At 42.4% G+C, this 17,496-nt stretch overlaps 1 protein-coding gene across 39 annotated transcripts in view; it reads left to right on the top strand.

Moving 5' to 3' along the window:
* OBSCN (obscurin, cytoskeletal calmodulin and titin-interacting RhoGEF) overlaps nt 1-17,496 on the top strand; it is a 165,270-nt gene that overhangs the window by 38,778 nt on the left and 108,996 nt on the right. For 37 of the 39 annotated variants that reach the window (XM_043584471.1, XM_043584462.1, XM_043584420.1 and 34 more), the window contains one exon: nt 14,759-15,034. The exons of 1 other annotated variant lie outside the window; for it this stretch is intronic. In XM_043584471.1, the coding sequence (XP_043440406.1) occupies nt 14,759-15,034 (276 nt within the window). Of the gene's footprint in view, nt 1-2,377; nt 2,654-14,758; nt 15,035-17,496 lie in introns of all 39 variants that reach the window. One more of the 39 variants, XM_043584505.1, reaches the window with a different exon arrangement.

The following is a 17,496-nucleotide window of genomic DNA, read 5'->3' as shown; positions in this document are numbered from 1 at the left end:
GTATTTGTATTCAGTGGTTTGTGTGTGTATATAGATACAGAGAAACATGCTAGTTATCTTTGTGAAACGTTATTTGAAGAGGACTTGAAAACTTACTTCATACTAAACATTTTAAAAGTTTTAAAATTTGATAGAAAACTATATCAAAAATGACATGAGGAGAAATAGAAAACTGAAACAGTCCTATAACTTTTAAAGAAATGGATCCAGAAATATAAAAAAAAATATTTCATAGAAAGAGTCTATGTTCAGTGGATCTACTGATTAGTTATACCAAATATTTCTGGAAAGACATTATTACATTTTCATAGAGATTCTTCTAGACAACAGAAAAAGGGTGTATACTCTCCAACTCATCTTATGTAGATGTAGATAAATAATATTGATGTTGAAATCTTACAAGGAAAACATGTAGAGTTAAAATTACAGGCCAATGCTTGGGATTCTGTGTCTCCCTCTCTGTCTGCCCATCCTCTCTCTCTCTCTCTCTCTCTCTCTCTCTCTCTCTGTCTCTCTCTAAAATAAATAAACATTTAAAAAATTAAAGGGAGACCTGGGTGGCTCAGTCGGTTAAATGTCCGACTTCAGCTCAGGTCATGATCTTACAGTTTGTGGGTTTGAGCCCAGCATTGTGCTCTGTGCTGACAGCTCAGAGCCTGGAGCCTGCTTCAGATTCTGTGTCTCCCTCTCTCTGCCCCTCCCCTGCTCATACTCTGTCTCTCTCTCTCAAAATAAACAAACATTAAAATATTACAGGCCAATATCTTATGAATATCAAAGCTAAAATCTTAAACAAGATATTAGTCAACCAAGTAATCCGACACATGAGGCAGGCAATACACTATGATGGAAGTCATAGTTCAAGAATGTCTGGTTGCTTTAACATTAGAAACATTAAAAAAGCAAAACAGTACATGATATTAACAGATTGAAAGAGAAAAATGTTGTGGTTATCTCGATAAATGCTGAATAAAAATGTTTGATAAAATTTAACATAATCTCATAATATAAAATTATTAACTGACTATAGATAAAGGGTTTCTTCCTTAATTTAATTTGGAAAACAGTACTACAGGAAATACCAGCTAGAATCACCCTTAAAATGAAAGAGACCTGACTTTGTGATTGGAAACAAGGTAAGGAGGCTTTCTGTCCAACAATGGGCAATACAATAAGGAGGAAAATAAGACAAAGGTATAAAATATGGGGACAAACGTGGAATTTACAGATAATATCAATTTCAGAAAATCCAAAAGATTAATGATTAGACTTTAATAAGAGACTTGGAAAAATTAAAACTTAAAAAAAAAGCAATATACAGAACAGACCACACACACACACACACACACACACACACACACACATCAACTCCAGGTGGGTAGACCCCTGAGTGTAAAAGGTAAAACAATTAGCTCTTAGCAGGTAATGCAGACTATTTAGTGACATAAATGTAACAAAAGACTTAATAAATGGGTTAATCACAAAGGACAAGTTGGTATGTTTGTCTGTATTAAGAACTTTGATCAGAAGACACTATGAAGAAGGGAAAATGCAAGACACACAGATGGAGAGAATTTTAATAAGACATTTAATGACCAAACCCTTTAGCATTTAAAGCAACAAAGAGCTTGGGGTGCCTGGGTGGCTCAGTCAGTTGACAGTCTGACTTTGGCTCAGGTCATGATCTCACAGTTCTATGAGTTCGAGCCCCACATCGAGCTCTGTGCTGACAACTCGGGGCCTGGAGCCTGCTTCAGATTCTGTGTCTCCCTCTCTGCTCCTCCCCTGCTCACACTCCATCTCTTTCTCTCAAAAATAAATAAATATTAAAAAAATTTAATTAACAAAGAGCTCCTGAAAATGAATATAAGAGAAACATACAGTGGTATTGAAAATGGGGCAAATCTTGAACAGTGACATCATAAAGAGGAAATGCTAATGGCCAAAAACATCAGAAAATGTGCATCACTTTATCAGTAATGGGACCACAGGGAGGGACAACTTCAGTCCCACCAAGTTGCCAACAGTTGACAACACAGGGGAGGCAAGAGTGGGAACTTCCTCCCTGACAGTCCTGTGGAAAGACTCTGCATCATCTGAGAAGGCTGGGGTGTGCATGTATCACAACCCCACAGATCATTTCCTAGAGGAGCTTGTGCAGAGGGATGTCTCCAGTGTCCACACCTGCAGCAGCAACATGGAACAGTGATAGAATGTATAGATAGATTGTGGTTACCCATTTCTAGGAAAGGTAGGGGGCTTCTCCAGGCCTTACAGCTGGTGCAGAACCTGGAGAAGTTTCTGACCCCCTAGCTCACCATTCGGGCTCCTCTTACCAGAGCTGCCTTCCTGACTTGCAAGGTGACTCTGTCCCCAGAGCTTGCAGCTGTGTTTGCCAAGGAGCAGCCGGCATGCAGTGAGGTTCAGGCCAAGGCAGGGGCCAGTGCCACATTGAGCTGCGAGGTGGCCCAGGACAAGACGGAGGTGATGTGGTACAAGGATGGGAAGAAGCTGAGTGCAAGCTCCAGAGTGTGTGTGGAGGCCAAGGGTTGCAGCAGGAAGCTGGTGGTGCAGCAAGCGGGGAGAGCAGATGCCGGGGAGTACAGCTGCGAGGCCAAGGGAGAGAAGGTGTCCTTCCGCCTGGATGTTACAGGTCAGTACTTGGGGGTAATACTCTAGCCTTGATGGAAGGTGATGATGGGACCATCCAGGATTACACCCGGATGGACTTTTGTGTCCTTTTCCTTTAGACCTAATCTCTTCATGTCTACCATTTGTCCATATGCTGTTTTCATCTCCTTTTTTTCACATCAGTTTTGGGTCAAGGGAGGCCTCATGGGAAGGGTATGCATGGAAAGGAAAGGGGCCGTTTCTGTAATCTGGAATGGCAATTTGGTGCAACAATGCTCAGTCACATTCCTAGCACCTGCCCTGCTCTTTCTGGTGTTCCTTGGTGTCTAGGATTCTAGTTCCATCTTGTGCTTGGGCTCGAGGTCAACCAGATATCTCTCACCCTTGGATATGGCACATTTTCTCCATTATATGTTTTGACAACTACCCATGCCACCCAACAGTAGCTCTGAACAGTTTTTGTCAGTGAGAGGTGTTTCAATTCACTTGGGCCTAGATTAGGGGAGATTCTGGCCACACAATCATACTTGGAATTGAGATATCAAGAGTGAACCTTAGATTATCACACTTGAGGTGTCTGGGACACTCTTCCTTCTTTTTCACTGATAGAGAAGCTCGCTGTTACCTGTGTGTTGACAAAATGTAGGTGCGTGTTTTGTGACAGTGTCTGCTGTGCAAAGGGAAGGAAGAATGGGTGATTTGTAGATACTCACCTGTGACATTTAGGATTATTGTTTTCAAGCAAACCTCACTTTGCCCTTCTCTCCAGGTTGGAGATACACTCTCAGTGTCAGATTTACCCTTCTGGTTGCTTTTGTAAACTTAGAAATGGGAAGGAGTAGGTAACTCCTGGCACTCAGTGTGCTTTGTCACTGAGGTATTCCCACAGTAGCAGCCTGACCAGGAAAGCAGCATTTATTTTGTAGCATTTTCCTAATGTTTTGTGTGTATCTGCATCTGCTGGACTGGTACATAAAGTGTAAAAAATCAAAATTTTTTTCCTTTGTTAAGAGAACCTTGGGGAGCTTGGATGGCTCAGTGGGTTAAGCGTCCAACTTTGGCTCAGGTCATGATCTCGCAGTTCCTGAGTTCCAGCCCATTGTCGGGCTCTGCGCTGATAGCTCAGAGCCTGAGGCTGGCCCAGATTCTGTGTCTCCCTCTCAATCTGCCCCTCCCTGTTCACACTCTGTCTCTCTCTGTCTCTGTCTCTCTCTCAAAAATAAATAAACATTAAAAAAAGAGAGAATCTTGATACCAAATAGGGGTGGGCTCCATCCTACTCTGACTCCTAGTTGCCAGAACATAACAGTTTGGAATTTTATCAGCATATAATGATTCATGGGTGGGGGTAGGCACCCCAAATCCCATTTAGGTGTCTGTGAAATCTTATTTTAAGACAATATGACAAAAATATTTTATGGTAATAAATTTGAAAAGTTGTGACAATTTGGCTAATTCCTAGTAAATTGTGAGAATGGACACAAAAAGATACAGAAATCTCAAATAGTTTTATGACTTTTAAATAAGTGGAACCAATAATACAAAATCTTTGAAGTCAAGTAGTTCTCTGGTAAACTATGTTCAATATTCTTTAAAATGGTTATTCTATGCTTGAGGAAATAATTGTTCTGGGGAATATAAAAACAAGATATATTTCATAACTCATTTTAGGTAGTGTGAGAAATAAGCCCACCAACTCAATCAAAGGAGGGGCACAGAGACTTGGAGCACAGTGAAACAAGGCTTTGAGCAATGTTCTTGCAAGAGCAGTGTCTGATGGATAGGCACACTCAGGGCAGTTACAGCAGACAATTTACCTCCTAGCATGCAAGTCCCTCCTGTGTTTCCTCATTGGCTGAGCACTGCGGGTATTACAGTCTTACCCAGACATTGCTTGTGCCCATGGAAGGCAAAAAGTAGTCTGATTGGAACAACTGTACATTCCCTAAGGTGACGCAGAGACTTTCAGCCCCTCCTCCCTTTGTTCTTTGGCACGTGTTCATTGCAAAGCCTACCAAACGGAGAGGGGAAGAAGAGCCAGGAAGTGAAGAGTCTAAGGGTTTGGGACTCCACTGTGTGTGTGGGGTACATACATATTTCCAATAAGTTGTAAATCTATTGTTAACTAGACACAATGGCTTTTATTTGGTATTCAAAAATGAATCATCTCCCTTACTTCTCACAATCCCACCTCTTCTTTTCTAAGTTGATTCCATTTTCATTTATATTTCCTTCATTTTTGAGATCTTACTCAAACATGTTTAGTAGGTGTTGGCTCTCCTCCTCATAGTAAGGTTTATTTTTCAATAATAATAGGTCATTTTGGGCATAAGCACAAACATTTGTTCATTAATAGCAATGAGTCTTTGGACTCATTGTCCAAAGAGTTTAGAATCAAAGCAACCATTCCTTTCCATTTACTAAAGCATACTTCTAACCAGTCACTAAACAAGTCACTATTCCCTGAGTTTTATGCTAGTTCATTGGCTAGAGTTGGTAGTTCCTGCAAAGCTTTGGTGATGGTGCCGTCTGCAGCAATGTTGGGGAGAAAGGTACAGCACTGGTCTCCTAACATAACACAAAAGAAAGACTCCCTCTTTCTCTGCTAGCATCATGTCTAAGGCTATCCTATTTTCCCATGCCATTCGAGTGGTAGCATCTAACTTACTGGCTACTCCTTGGAGTGCAGCCCTAGTGAAATTGATAGACCTTTGCTGATTTTAGCAGATGTGATTAATCCAGTCCACATTCTTATCAATGGTAAACCACCAGAAAAGTGAGGACTGAAATCCAGCAGCTATCTGATTCCTGTCCTTAAGTTCATTGGAGACACCCCTGTAGGACTCCTATTGCACCAATGTACACATTGGAATAAAAATATCACTGTAAAGCCCTCTGGTTTCTGTGGTGAATGTCACTGTCTTTATCGGTTTGATGGAATGCCAAAGTGAATGAAATGGCCATTTGGACTAATGCACAAGTTCCACTCCAATTGGACAGAAACTGGTTAAGTAGGCTCCTCTTCCCAAAGTATCACCAAACATCTGCTCATGGGATGTTCAAGTTAGAATAGTTGTGGCTCTGTTCACCAGTGGCATTTAGGATGTGCATGTGGGTCAGCCAATATCCCACAGGTTTGTTGAATTGTTTCCCTACTCTTGAGAGACAGGAGGAGTGATTCCTTGTCCCTATGAAGGAAGAGGGGATGGCCCTTGGGTCTGACATTTGTAGTGCATGAAAGAGCAATGACAGGATCTTGCAGGTCTCATTTCCCCAAACATCCGTGACTGATGGAGAGCTATCATGCAACTCATTCCTGCAGGGTCTGTATCCCATCCAGAGGGAAATGGAACAATTTGCCCCTGTGGCCTTTCTGCACCACAAACATAACAATTGCTTTTGTTAAACATCTGCACAGAGAAGTAAACACATTACACCCATGCATTAACATCTCCGTATCCAGTCTAGATCTTAAGGGTTTGTGTCAGGTCTTTGATTTCAACTTTGCTTATCTTCTTTGGATCATTAGTGGGAGAAATTAAATACCCCCTTGGATCTGTGGTTGGTTGAGGCATACTACAGATGAGGTTATCAACTGACTTAAGGGACAGTAGTCCCTTAAGTTCTTAAATTCTTGTAACATCTACTCCTAATCCATATGTTCCAGGTGCTGCCCTTGGGTCCTGATCTGCAGTGAGGGGGCTGTTAATGGTTAGAAGCATGGGGTCACACTTTAAGTTCTGGCAATTTTTCAGTGGGATACCCTTAGATGGATGTATTTTAACTGTTAAAATGTCCATGGGTTTGGCTGTCCATTCCTGAATCTGAGTAGTCTACGATGCCAAGTCCCAACTCCCAAACAAGGTTTGAGGTCCAGATGACTGTAAAGATCAAAGGTATCAATACAAAGATATTTATCTGCCTGTGATAGCCACCTCTGTTTTTCTAAATTCCCACATGATAGGATGAGGCAGGCATCAAATTTCAAAGTTTGAGGGGATTCAGTTCTAGTTACATTAATTAGTAAGCTAATGGGATAGGCTTGAGGCACTTCCTTTTTGGAATTTTCTCATCCTCTGGTGGTTGCCTACCCAAGCCATAGTATTCCCCAGTTGCAAGGCCAGACTCTAACCTTTATTGTACACTCTGAACTTCCTTTCTTAAGGGTAACTTTAAGGGGTCCTTGGTTGTCTTATATACCTCCCATCGTCCCTTCACCTTACTGTCTAGAGTCCGCGTTACCAGCCCCTTGACCTGAGTGTAATGAGTCCGTCCCCTTTCAGCAGTCACTACAACAGTTTCAGTGGTTACAAGGACTTCATAGGGGCCTTGCCAGCTAGGTTGGAGTATTTTCCTCTTTCCAACATTTGATTAATGCCTGATCCCCCAGTTGAAAGTGATGGGCTGTGAAGTGGCAGGGTCTGTGTGAGAGCCCTTTTACCCTAAGGGAAAATAGAACAGAGGATGTGGCCAGTACATATCTCTGAGGAACTGACCTTTAGTTTCCAGGGTGGGTAAGTCCAAGTCCAATGCCCTCCCTAAATAAAGTAGCCTATCAAGAAGCTCATAGGCAGACAACCCTGCTAGGAAGTTAAGCAAACCTATTGTGGCCTTGGAAACTTCGGCTCACTTTCCCTTGAAATCAGGAATTCATCTACATATTGAAAGAGTTGAGTGTCTGGCGGGGGGGGGGGGGGGAGAACATTTTTATTACAGATTCCATATTTGACTAAACAAATTGGAGGCCTCAGTAAAGCCCTGTGGCAATACTGTCCAGTGGTATTGTTGCTTTCTCCTGCTTACAGGATTCTCCCATTCAAAGGCAAAGAGATCTCTGCTCTCTGGGTCTAGTGGACATGCCCAAAAGTCATCCTTCAAATCTACTACACTAAACCATTTATGCCCATAAGGAATTTTACTGAGGGGGTAATAGGGATTAGGGACTGTAGGGTGTTGGGTCCAAACTATCTGGTTTACTGCTCCCAGATCTTGCACCAACTGGTAGGACCCATCTGGATTTCATACTGGGAGTTCCAGAGTATTGTATGGGTAAATACAGGGTTCTAGCAACCCATCCTTGATAAGACCCGTGGTCACTGGCTGGAGTCTTTTTGTTCCTTCTATTGGAATAAGAGACTGCTTCCTGCACACTGTTTCACCTGGTTGTTTTAAGCAAATCTTCACTGGGAGAATTTGAAGCCCTCCTCTGTTTCTCTCTTTGACCCATATCTCTGGATGTATCTTACTTTCTTCTTCCTCTATGAGGTAAGCTATGAGAACTTTAATTTGGCTCCTCTCTATCCCTATATCCAAACCCAGCTGTGTAGTGAGGTCTCTGCCTAGGGGGTCGACTCCTGCTTCAGGAACGAACAAGAAAGACACCTCTGTTTCCTCAGTCTCAGTTCTTACAGTCATGGTTTCATATATACAAACCTGAAATTTTTCTCCTTTTATTCCTGAAACCAAAAGTTTTTGTGGTGAGAATTTTGTCCCCTGTGGCTTAAATGTTAGGGAGGAATGGGCAGCTTCTGTGTCAAACAAGAAGATTGTATCTTCTCCCTTGGGCCCCACCTTTGAATGTATCAAGGACTGCTGCTGGAGTCTAGCAAAGGGGAACCCCTAACCCCCTTTATCTTCTTCTTCCAGAGCCATAAGGGGGTCAGTTCCTCTTCCTTCTTCCATAGAGGACACTCCCTTTTAAAGTGGCCAGGCGGTCTGCATTTATAACATTTCCTTTCTTCTCCTTCTCGCATTCCTCTCGTTTTACTTTGTTCCCTATGATCCCTCATTTCCCCCCTGGGGATCTCTATTTCCTCCTTCCCTTTCAACCATTTTCTCCACAGTAGTCACCATAATTTTTGCTTTCTGTTGTTGCTTCTTTTCATCCCTCTTTACAAATACCTTTTGTGCCTCCCTGCGCAATTCCTCTATCCACCTTCTATAACTTTCTGGCAATATCAGGCCAACTTCTGGAGACAAAATTAACCTTCAGGAGACCCTGCCCCACTGGGTACTCCGGATCAAGGCCTGAATATTTCCTCATTTGATCCTTAAGCCTCTGTAAGCAAGCAGTTGGGGTTTCCTCCTTCTCTTTCTGTATCTCAAAAGCCTTAAGGGGCACCTGGGTGGCTCAGTTGGTTAAGCATCTGACTTCAGCTCAGGTCACAATCTCATGGTTTCTGGGTTTGAGCTCTGCATTGGGCTCTGTGCTGACAGCTCAGAGCCTGGAGCCTGCTTCGGATTCTGTGTCTCCCTCTCTCTCTGACCCTCCCAGCTTGCACTCTGTCTGTCTTTCTCTCAAAAATAAATAAAACATATATATATATTTACAATTCCTTGATGATACTCTGAGATCTTAGAGCTGATCCCCTGATCCCTCTGATGATTGGTTTTCTTAATTTCTGCTTCCTCCTAACTCTGTGCCCAAGATCATCATTGTCCTAACCAGGATCTAGGTTAGGAAACTTCTGTTCCGCTGGCTGAACTCCTGGCCAGGTGGGTGCTCTCTCCACCAAACAGACATTGCACCTCTTCTGATTATTCCTCTTTGCTCTCCGGTAAATAGGATATTCATGATAGACATCAGCCTAGCCCAGGAATAAATATTAGGTCCGCAAAACTAATCAACCTGATCTACCAAACCTAGTGGATGTTCCAACAGTGGTTTCATTACCTTCTTGAAATTCCTCACCTCAGTACTGGTGGTGGTGGGCATTGACAAAACCAATCTCTCCTTGTCCCCTTTAAAAGGACCTTCCTTAATGGAAATAACTTAGGGCTGCAGCAATCTATCCTTGATAAGATCTGCGATCACTGGCTGGAGACTTTTTTTTTTTTCCTTCTATTGGAATAGGAAACTGCTTCCTGCAAACTATTTCACCCAGTTGTTTTAAGGAAATCTTTTTTAGGGGAATGAAGAGCTCCCAGAGGGAAGAAGGAAGTTCTCTATGTGATTTTTACATTTTTTCAGTTCCCTCCTGAGGTTTGTATACAAACCAGTAAGGCATAAGGTTCCTCCTGTCCACCCAAATTCTCTGTTTTGTTCCCTCCTACCCCCTCCTGTGGGTTGACCTGGGGATTATAAGGAGGAGGAGTACAAGAGAGGGCATCCCAAGGCTTCTCCTTTAGAGATTCCTAGTACTTTCCGTTTTTGTGTTAAGAAGAAACATAGAAGAGTTCTTGGTAGACAGCAGAGAGCATATTCCTTCACCTACAGTGTACTGGAACTTTGTCATTCACATAAAGGACTAGAGCCTGGCAGACCCAGTCTTTCTCTGAGACAAACTGAGGCCAAAAAACAGAGGGACCTTTAACTGGGTCTCTTGTCCAAACAAAGCAGCAGAATTTGATCATTTTATGTTTGTCCTTGTTCCCTGTATAAGGAGCATCCTCCCAGTACTGTAACATTCGCCCCAGTGGACTATCTGGGGGAAGCTGAAGAGACCCCACCTATTTCTGGGTCTCTTTCCTTACCCCTAGGCCTAGAATTTTTGTTCCCAATCCTTGAAAAGGCTGGTTCCTGCTCCTGAGCTTCCCTGGGGTGCTCGATCCCCCCACTAATGGAGGTTTCCTGCACTCTCCAGAACCCACTTTGTCTCCAGCCATTTCCCTCATAGGAGAATGGGACTGCAGATCTAGACTCTGCATTGTCTTCATATCTAGGGTATGTCTCAGTCATACACACTCAGCTTCTAAGGATTTCCTGTCCCAAGGCAGTACTTGTAGTCAAATTTTCCTACCTTGGTCTGGGTGATGAGGTTTTGGGATGATGGTAAGGGTTCATGGGGTCTGGAGCTGAAGACCAAGAAAGAATTCTTGAATACGTCTTTGGTGCAAAAAGTTGATTTTATTAAAGTACGGGGACAGGACCCACGGGCAGGAAGAACTGCACCGGGGTCATGACGGGGTAACTCATTCTATACCCTCAGGCTGGGAAGGGGTCAGGGATAGAGTAAGTCTCTAAGGAATTTTGGAGGCAAGGTTTCCAGGACCTTGAAAGGCTAGCTGTTGTTAGGAAAATGCCATTTATTACCATTTAGTAAAACCTCAGCATGAGACCCTTCAGATGTACATTGGGGGCCATAAGCTTGGAGCATGATTGCCAGCATGTATCTTGGGGCATTTGAGATAAAGGAAATAGACTTACAGGATCCTTGAGGTTGGGGATAATGTTCAGCCAAGATTCTCTTTTGCCCCCAACAAAGTGTCATCATTGAGGCAGCTGAGCTCCTAGAGGAAGGTCACTTTGCCTGTGTCAAGGACTTGTCAACGGGCTGTAGGCAGGAAGGGAATTTCATTTTTCATTTGCTGTAGTTTCCCCACATCATGGGGGCCAGCACTTAAACCCCTTTCCTTTGTTCTTGGGCAGCCAAGAGTGTCCGAGCAATATCACACATTCCACCTGGGGGTGGGTGGGTGCTGGCTTATACTTTGCCGTTAGCCTGCTTTATGCTCCCTCATCACATGCACAGTTATGGGTCACCGCGGTGCTGTCTTTTACCCTTTCCCCAGCATCACTTCTTTCTCCAAAGATAAAAAGTCTTCAGCTCCACAGATACCACAGAGGCCAGGAGCCCTCCCATGGAAAGGCCACCCTAACTGGGATGAGCCAGTTAAGTCCTCACCCACAGGAGGACTTGGACCCTGCAGGTTGAGGTGAATCCTGGGACCTCTCACATTTGTTCACCTTCTCTCTTTGTTCTTTGGTGCAAGCTCATTGCAAATCCCATGAAAATAAGTCCCTGAAACAGAGACAGGAAGAAGAACCAGGAAGTAAAGTTTGGGACTCCATTGTTGGGAGGGGGTCGAACATATTTTCTCTAGATTGTAAACCTAATGTCAAATGGACAGCACAGCTTTTATTTGAATCATCATGATGAAAATGAATCATCTCCCTTACTTCTCACAATAGCAAATGTAACAGTGGTACCAAAATCTTACAAGAAAAGTAGGAAGAATTAAATTACAGACCAACCTATTGGGGATATCAAAAACCAAAATCATAAATGAAATATTAGCAAAATTAATTCAACAATATAGCAAGAGAGTACCACATGGTGATGGAAGTCATTGTCCAGGATTGCAAATTTGGTTGAATGTTAGATCAATGTAAAGCCTGACATTAAGAAACTAAGTGAAAAACGGTGTGATTATCTCAACACAGAATAAAAGTGTTTGGTTAAATTTTTATGTCATAAATTCAGAAAATGTGTTTGATAAAATTCAGCATCAGTCATGCCATAAAATTCTTAACACACTGTATGACAGTGCTCTTTCTTGGTTCAGAAAGTGAAGTTACAGAACACATGAGGAATTTATAGGAGACACTGAAAGCTTTGATTTGGGGACCATACAAGCAGGCCACTGTAATTACTGAGCAGTGTAAGGAGGAAAATAAAATAGATTCCATAAAGATGGAAGATACAGTGATAGAATGTACACTGATGATGTGATTTCCAATTCAAAAAATCCTAAATATAAATTACTAGGCCAAATAAGATTCTTGAGGAAGATTACCATGCAAAAAAACATGCAGATTACCATGTAAAAAAATATTATATGTGCTAGCAAGAAACACTTTGAAATCGAAACCTTACAGTTATAATAGCATCAAAAATGTTGTGTTTCTAATTCCAACTCTGATAAAAGGTTCTAGGAGGCTCTGTGGAGGGAAATTATTAAACATTTTTGAGACAGCCAAGAGATATAAATAGATGGGTAGAAATCCGGGAAAAATCAAATATTTTCATTAATCAAAATCTAAACAAAAATTGAGGGGAGGGTTGAAAAATAATAAGTGGATTCCAAAGGCAAAGTATAGCTGATACACTTTTCTCTTGAAGAGAATCCAAGTGTGAGCATTTGCTATACCAGATGTCGAGAATTATCATAAAGCAATAGTATGTAAGACAACGGGATCTCAATGCAGGAATAGTTGCCAGATCAAGGAACAAAATAATAAAACACAAACATATTCTTGCATAAATGGACTCCTGTCACCCCCAGTTTTGGTTCTACTGCGATGTATAGCTACCCTATGACCCAGCAATAGCACTGCTAGGAATTTACCCAAAGGATACAGGAGTGCTGATGCATAGGGGCACTTGTACCCCAATGTTTATAACAACACTTTCAACAATAGCCAAATTATGGAAAGAGCCTAAATGTCCATCAACTGATGAATGGATAAAGAAATTGTGGTTTATATACACAATGGAATACTACGTGGCAATGAGAAAGAATGAAATATGGCCTTTTGTAGCAACGTGGATCAAACTGGAGAGTGTTACGCTAAGTGAAATAAGTCATACAGAGAAAGACAGATACCATATGTTTTCACTCTTATGTGGCTCCTGAGAAACTTAACAGAACCGTGGGGGAGGGGAAGGAAAAAAAAAGTTAGAGAGGGAGGGAGCCAAACCATAAGAGACTCTTAAAAACTGAGAATAAACTGAGGGTTGATGTGGGGTGGGAGGGAGGAGAGGGTGGGTGATGGGTATTGAGGAGGGCACCTGTTGGGATGAGCACTGGGTGTTGTATGGAAACCAATTTGACAATAAATTTCATATTAAAAAAAGAAAAAAATGAAAAGAAAAAAAGAAATAAAAAGAAGTAGAGAAGTTTGTTGTTTTCATAAACGGCATTTGAATCATTTAATGCATGAAAAAATTAAATTCTGGGAATTTACACAACACACAAAAGTCAAGTACTGGTGGGTTAGAGACCTCAGTATAAAAGCTAAAACCATAAAACCCATAGAGGACCAACACCCTTGCTTAAAGATTTAGGTAAAGAAAGTTTCTTCAACAGAATGCAGATGCCCCAAATGCAGTGGGACAAAATAGACATATTTGCCTACATTAAAACTAAAAATTTCACTCATCAGAAGACTCCATGAGAGAGTGAAAAGTAGTCACAGCATTCGGAAAACACCTATAAAATACATAGTTGTCATTCTCTAACATTTAAATATGTAAGGAGTGCTTTACAACGATAGAAGAATATACTGTTGGTATATGAGCAATGACTTGAACAGAGTCACCACACAGGAGCAAATAGTAATGGTCAGACCAGTAATCTTGGGGAAGGTACTCAGCCTCACTGGTCTTCAGACAATGGCAAAGACAATCATGAGGAAGTACAAGGACTCCCACCAGAGAGTCAGTAGTCAACAATACTAAGGAAGGAGCACTGAGTCTCAGCAACTTTGAAGATGACAGGTGAAAGCATTCCCTTCAAACCATAAGGAAAAAGCTGATGTCTTCTAGGAAGGTTGAGGGACACATCTCTTATGGCCCCACAGAGTCCATGTGCATGGGTAGATTTCCCACAGTCCTCACCTGGGAAGGCCATGTGGAGAAGTGACAGGATGTATGATAGAATGTATGGTCCCACCTGGAGCATCCCGGGGGGCATGGATAGAATGTATGGCCCCACCTGGAACAGCCCAGGAGGAGCAGGGATAGAATGTATGGTTCCCACCTGGAACAGCCCAGGAGAAGCAGGGATAGAATGTACAGTCCCACCTTGAGCAGCCCAGGAGGGGCACAGATAGAATGTATGGTCCCACCTGGAACAGACGAGGTGGAACAGGGATAGAATGTATGGTCCCACCTGGAACAGCCCAGGAGGAGCAGGGATAGAATGTATGGTCCCACCTGGAACAGCCCAGGAGGAGCAGGGATAGAATGTATGGTCCCACCTGTAACAGCCCAGGAGGAGCAGTTATAGAATGTGTGGTTCCACCTGGAACAGCCCAGGAGGAACAAGGATAGAATGTATGGTCCCACCTGGAACAGCCCAGGAGGAGCAGGGATAGAATGTATGCTCCCCACCTGGAACAGCCCAGGAGAGCAGGGATAGAATGTATGGTCCCCACTTAGGACAGACAGGGTGGAGCAGGGATAATATATGGTCCCCAACTGGAACAACCAGGAAAGTGGTAGAGTGTGTAAATAAATTGTGTTAGTTGTTGCTGAAAAGGTGCTGAGGCTTCTTGGCCCACACCTGATGCAGGGATTGGAGAGAATTCCAGTCCCCCTGCCTCCTTGTTTATACCTTCTTTCCCAGACCTGCATTCTTCACATGGATTGTATCTTTGACCCCATGCATCCCTTCCTCTCTCCAGAGCCTGCAGCTGTGTTTGCCAAGGAGCAGCCAGCACACAGTGAGGTGCGGGCCAAGGCAGGGGCCAGCGCCATGCTAAGCTGCGAGGTGGCCCAGGCCCAGACAGAGGTGACATGGTACAAGGACGGGAAGAAGCTGAGTGCGAGCTCCAGAATGCACGTGGAGGCCAAGGGCTGCAGCAGGCGGCTGGTGGTGCAGCAGGCAGGGAAGGCCGACGCCGGGGAGTACAGCTGTGAGGCCGGGGGCCAGAAGGTGTCCTTCCACCTGGATGTCACAGGTCAGTTATTTCAGAGTACAAAATTAGCCTCTTTTATGAGGTGAGCTTGGAACAGATTTATACCCAAGACAGACTCTCGTGCTCTTTCAGTCAGACTTTTCCATTGACATCACCCATTCACCACCTCCATTTCCACATCTCAGGTGGGACCATGGGAGGATGGCTGGAGGGAGTGCACAGGAAGGAGACAGGTCATTCTCATACACCATGGGTTGTGTTTCCACGTAATAGTGCTGGTCACATGTTCCCAGCACCTGCTCAGAACCCACTGGTGGACCTTGGTATCCAGAAGTCTGAATCTCCCTGATGCATGGGATTGAGGTAGACCAGATATGTCTCCACTGGAGTTGTTCTGAACATCACAAATGTCGTCCTCCAACACACATGAGAGTTTCTGGTGGTGCAGATGTTTGATTTCACTGAACCAGGATAATGGTAAATTTGGGGCACACAATCATCCTTGGAGTTTTCCCAGGACTGTGCTTTGAGTGTCCACAGCTATAGGTGTTTTGGGAGACTTCCCTGTTTTCACAGGGATCTACGAGTTCTCTCTGCACCCATATGTAGCCAAATCTGTATCTGTATTTTATTGCAATGGCTGTGAAGCTTTCAAAGAGAGCAATTACAAATCAATCAATTCCTAAGGAATTATATTGAAACTGGCACAAGAAAAAATGGACAACTTGTACAATCCTAGCACTTAAAATAAATGGATGATTATATAATTTTCTCACAGAATAATGTCTAAGACCAGTGACTCTACTGTCAAATTCTACCACATATTCTGGAGAGAAATTACTCCATATTCATAGGATTCTTAGAGTGTTGAAAAGAGATGTAGTCATCAACTCCTTTTACATAGGTAGCATATCAATACCAAAATGTGACAATGTAAATATGAAGAATTTTCACAGGCCACCTCTCGTTGATGTGAAAGTAATATCTTCCATAAAATATTATCCAACTGAATTCTGCATTTTATCAAGGGGACAATACACTAGGACAATAGTCATATTCTGGGAATGCAAGGCTGGTTCAACACCAGAAACATTAGAAAATCAACACAAAGCTTGATATTAACAAAATCAAAGAAACAATGATGTGATTTTCCCAATAAATGAAGAGTAAAAGCTCTGGATAAAATAAAGCATCAGAAACACAGGCAGAATATTCCATAATATTTGGTATCAATTCCTGACACAAAATTCTCATAAGCTTTAAATAGAAGGTTTTGTCCTTAATGTAATAACTGGTGGTATTGAAAAGGCTAGCTGACATCACACTTCACGTCAAACTTTGAAAGCTTTGCCTTTGAGATGGGACCAAGACAGGGAAGCTGAATGTCCTCACTTTTATGCAACGTTCACAGCACACCATGGAGGAAAATAAAAGTAAAGATATGAAAGTTGGAAAAATGAAAACTGAAACTAACAGAAGATATGATTATCAATGTGGAAAATCCCAAACAGTTTCGATTTTTTAAGTTAAATTAAAAAAAGTATTATTGTAACCCTACAAGGGTATTTAAGAATATATATCAAAATAAAAAAGAAATCAGAGCATCGCTAAGTTTGAGTAGTTTGGGTATAAAGTAACAAATTTAGGGGCACCTGGGTGACTCAGTCTGTTGAGTGTCCAACTTCAGCTTAGGCCATGATCTCATGGTTTGGGAGTTTGAGTACCACATCGGGCTCGCTGCTATCAGCATAGAGCCTGCTTTGGATTCTCTGTTCCCCTCTCTCTTTGCCCTTCACCCACTCATGCCCTCTCTCTCTCTCTCTCTCTCCACAATAATAATAATAAAGTAAAAAATTTAGTAAACATTGTAATTATAGTTATTGTGTCTACTTTTCAAGGTATTTATATTGTTCAAAAGTTTTAGTCACATTAAAATTTTAATTGTAATTTGCACTTTCTATGAGATTTTAACTAATTGCATTTGTAATAAATTGTATTTTATTTATTTTTTATTTTTATTTTTTTTGCCTATTCTGGAAATTTCATATGTAGCGTTTTACTTTTTTTAAAATATGAAATTTATTGTCAAATTGGTTTCCATACAACACCCAGTGTTTACCCCAAAAGGTGCCCTCCTCAATGCCCATCACCCACCCACTTTCCCCTCCTTCCCACCCCCCATCAACCCTGTTTATTCTCAGTTTTTTAAAAATTTTTTTAACGTTTATTTATTTTTGAGACAGAGAGAGACAGAGCATGAATGGGGGAGGGTCAGAGAGAGAGGGAGACACAAAATCCGAAACAGGCTCCAGGCTCTGAGCAGTCAGCACAGAGCCCGATGCGGGGCTTGAACTCACGGACCACGAGATCATGACCTGAGCTGAAGTCGGACGCTTAACCGACTGAGCCACCCAGGCGCCCCTATTCTCAGTTTTTAAGAGTCTTAAAAACCATTACTTTTTGGACACCAAAGAGCGTGAAGAGAGATTAGGACATATAAAAAT

Source organism: Prionailurus bengalensis, chromosome A1 (assembly GCF_016509475.1).
Source record: "Prionailurus bengalensis isolate Pbe53 chromosome A1, Fcat_Pben_1.1_paternal_pri, whole genome shotgun sequence".
In the NCBI taxonomy this organism is placed as follows: Eukaryota; Metazoa; Chordata; class Mammalia; order Carnivora; family Felidae; genus Prionailurus; species Prionailurus bengalensis.
The sequence above is the reverse complement of the archived record's forward strand: the minus strand, read 5'-3'. Positions and strand labels throughout refer to the sequence as shown.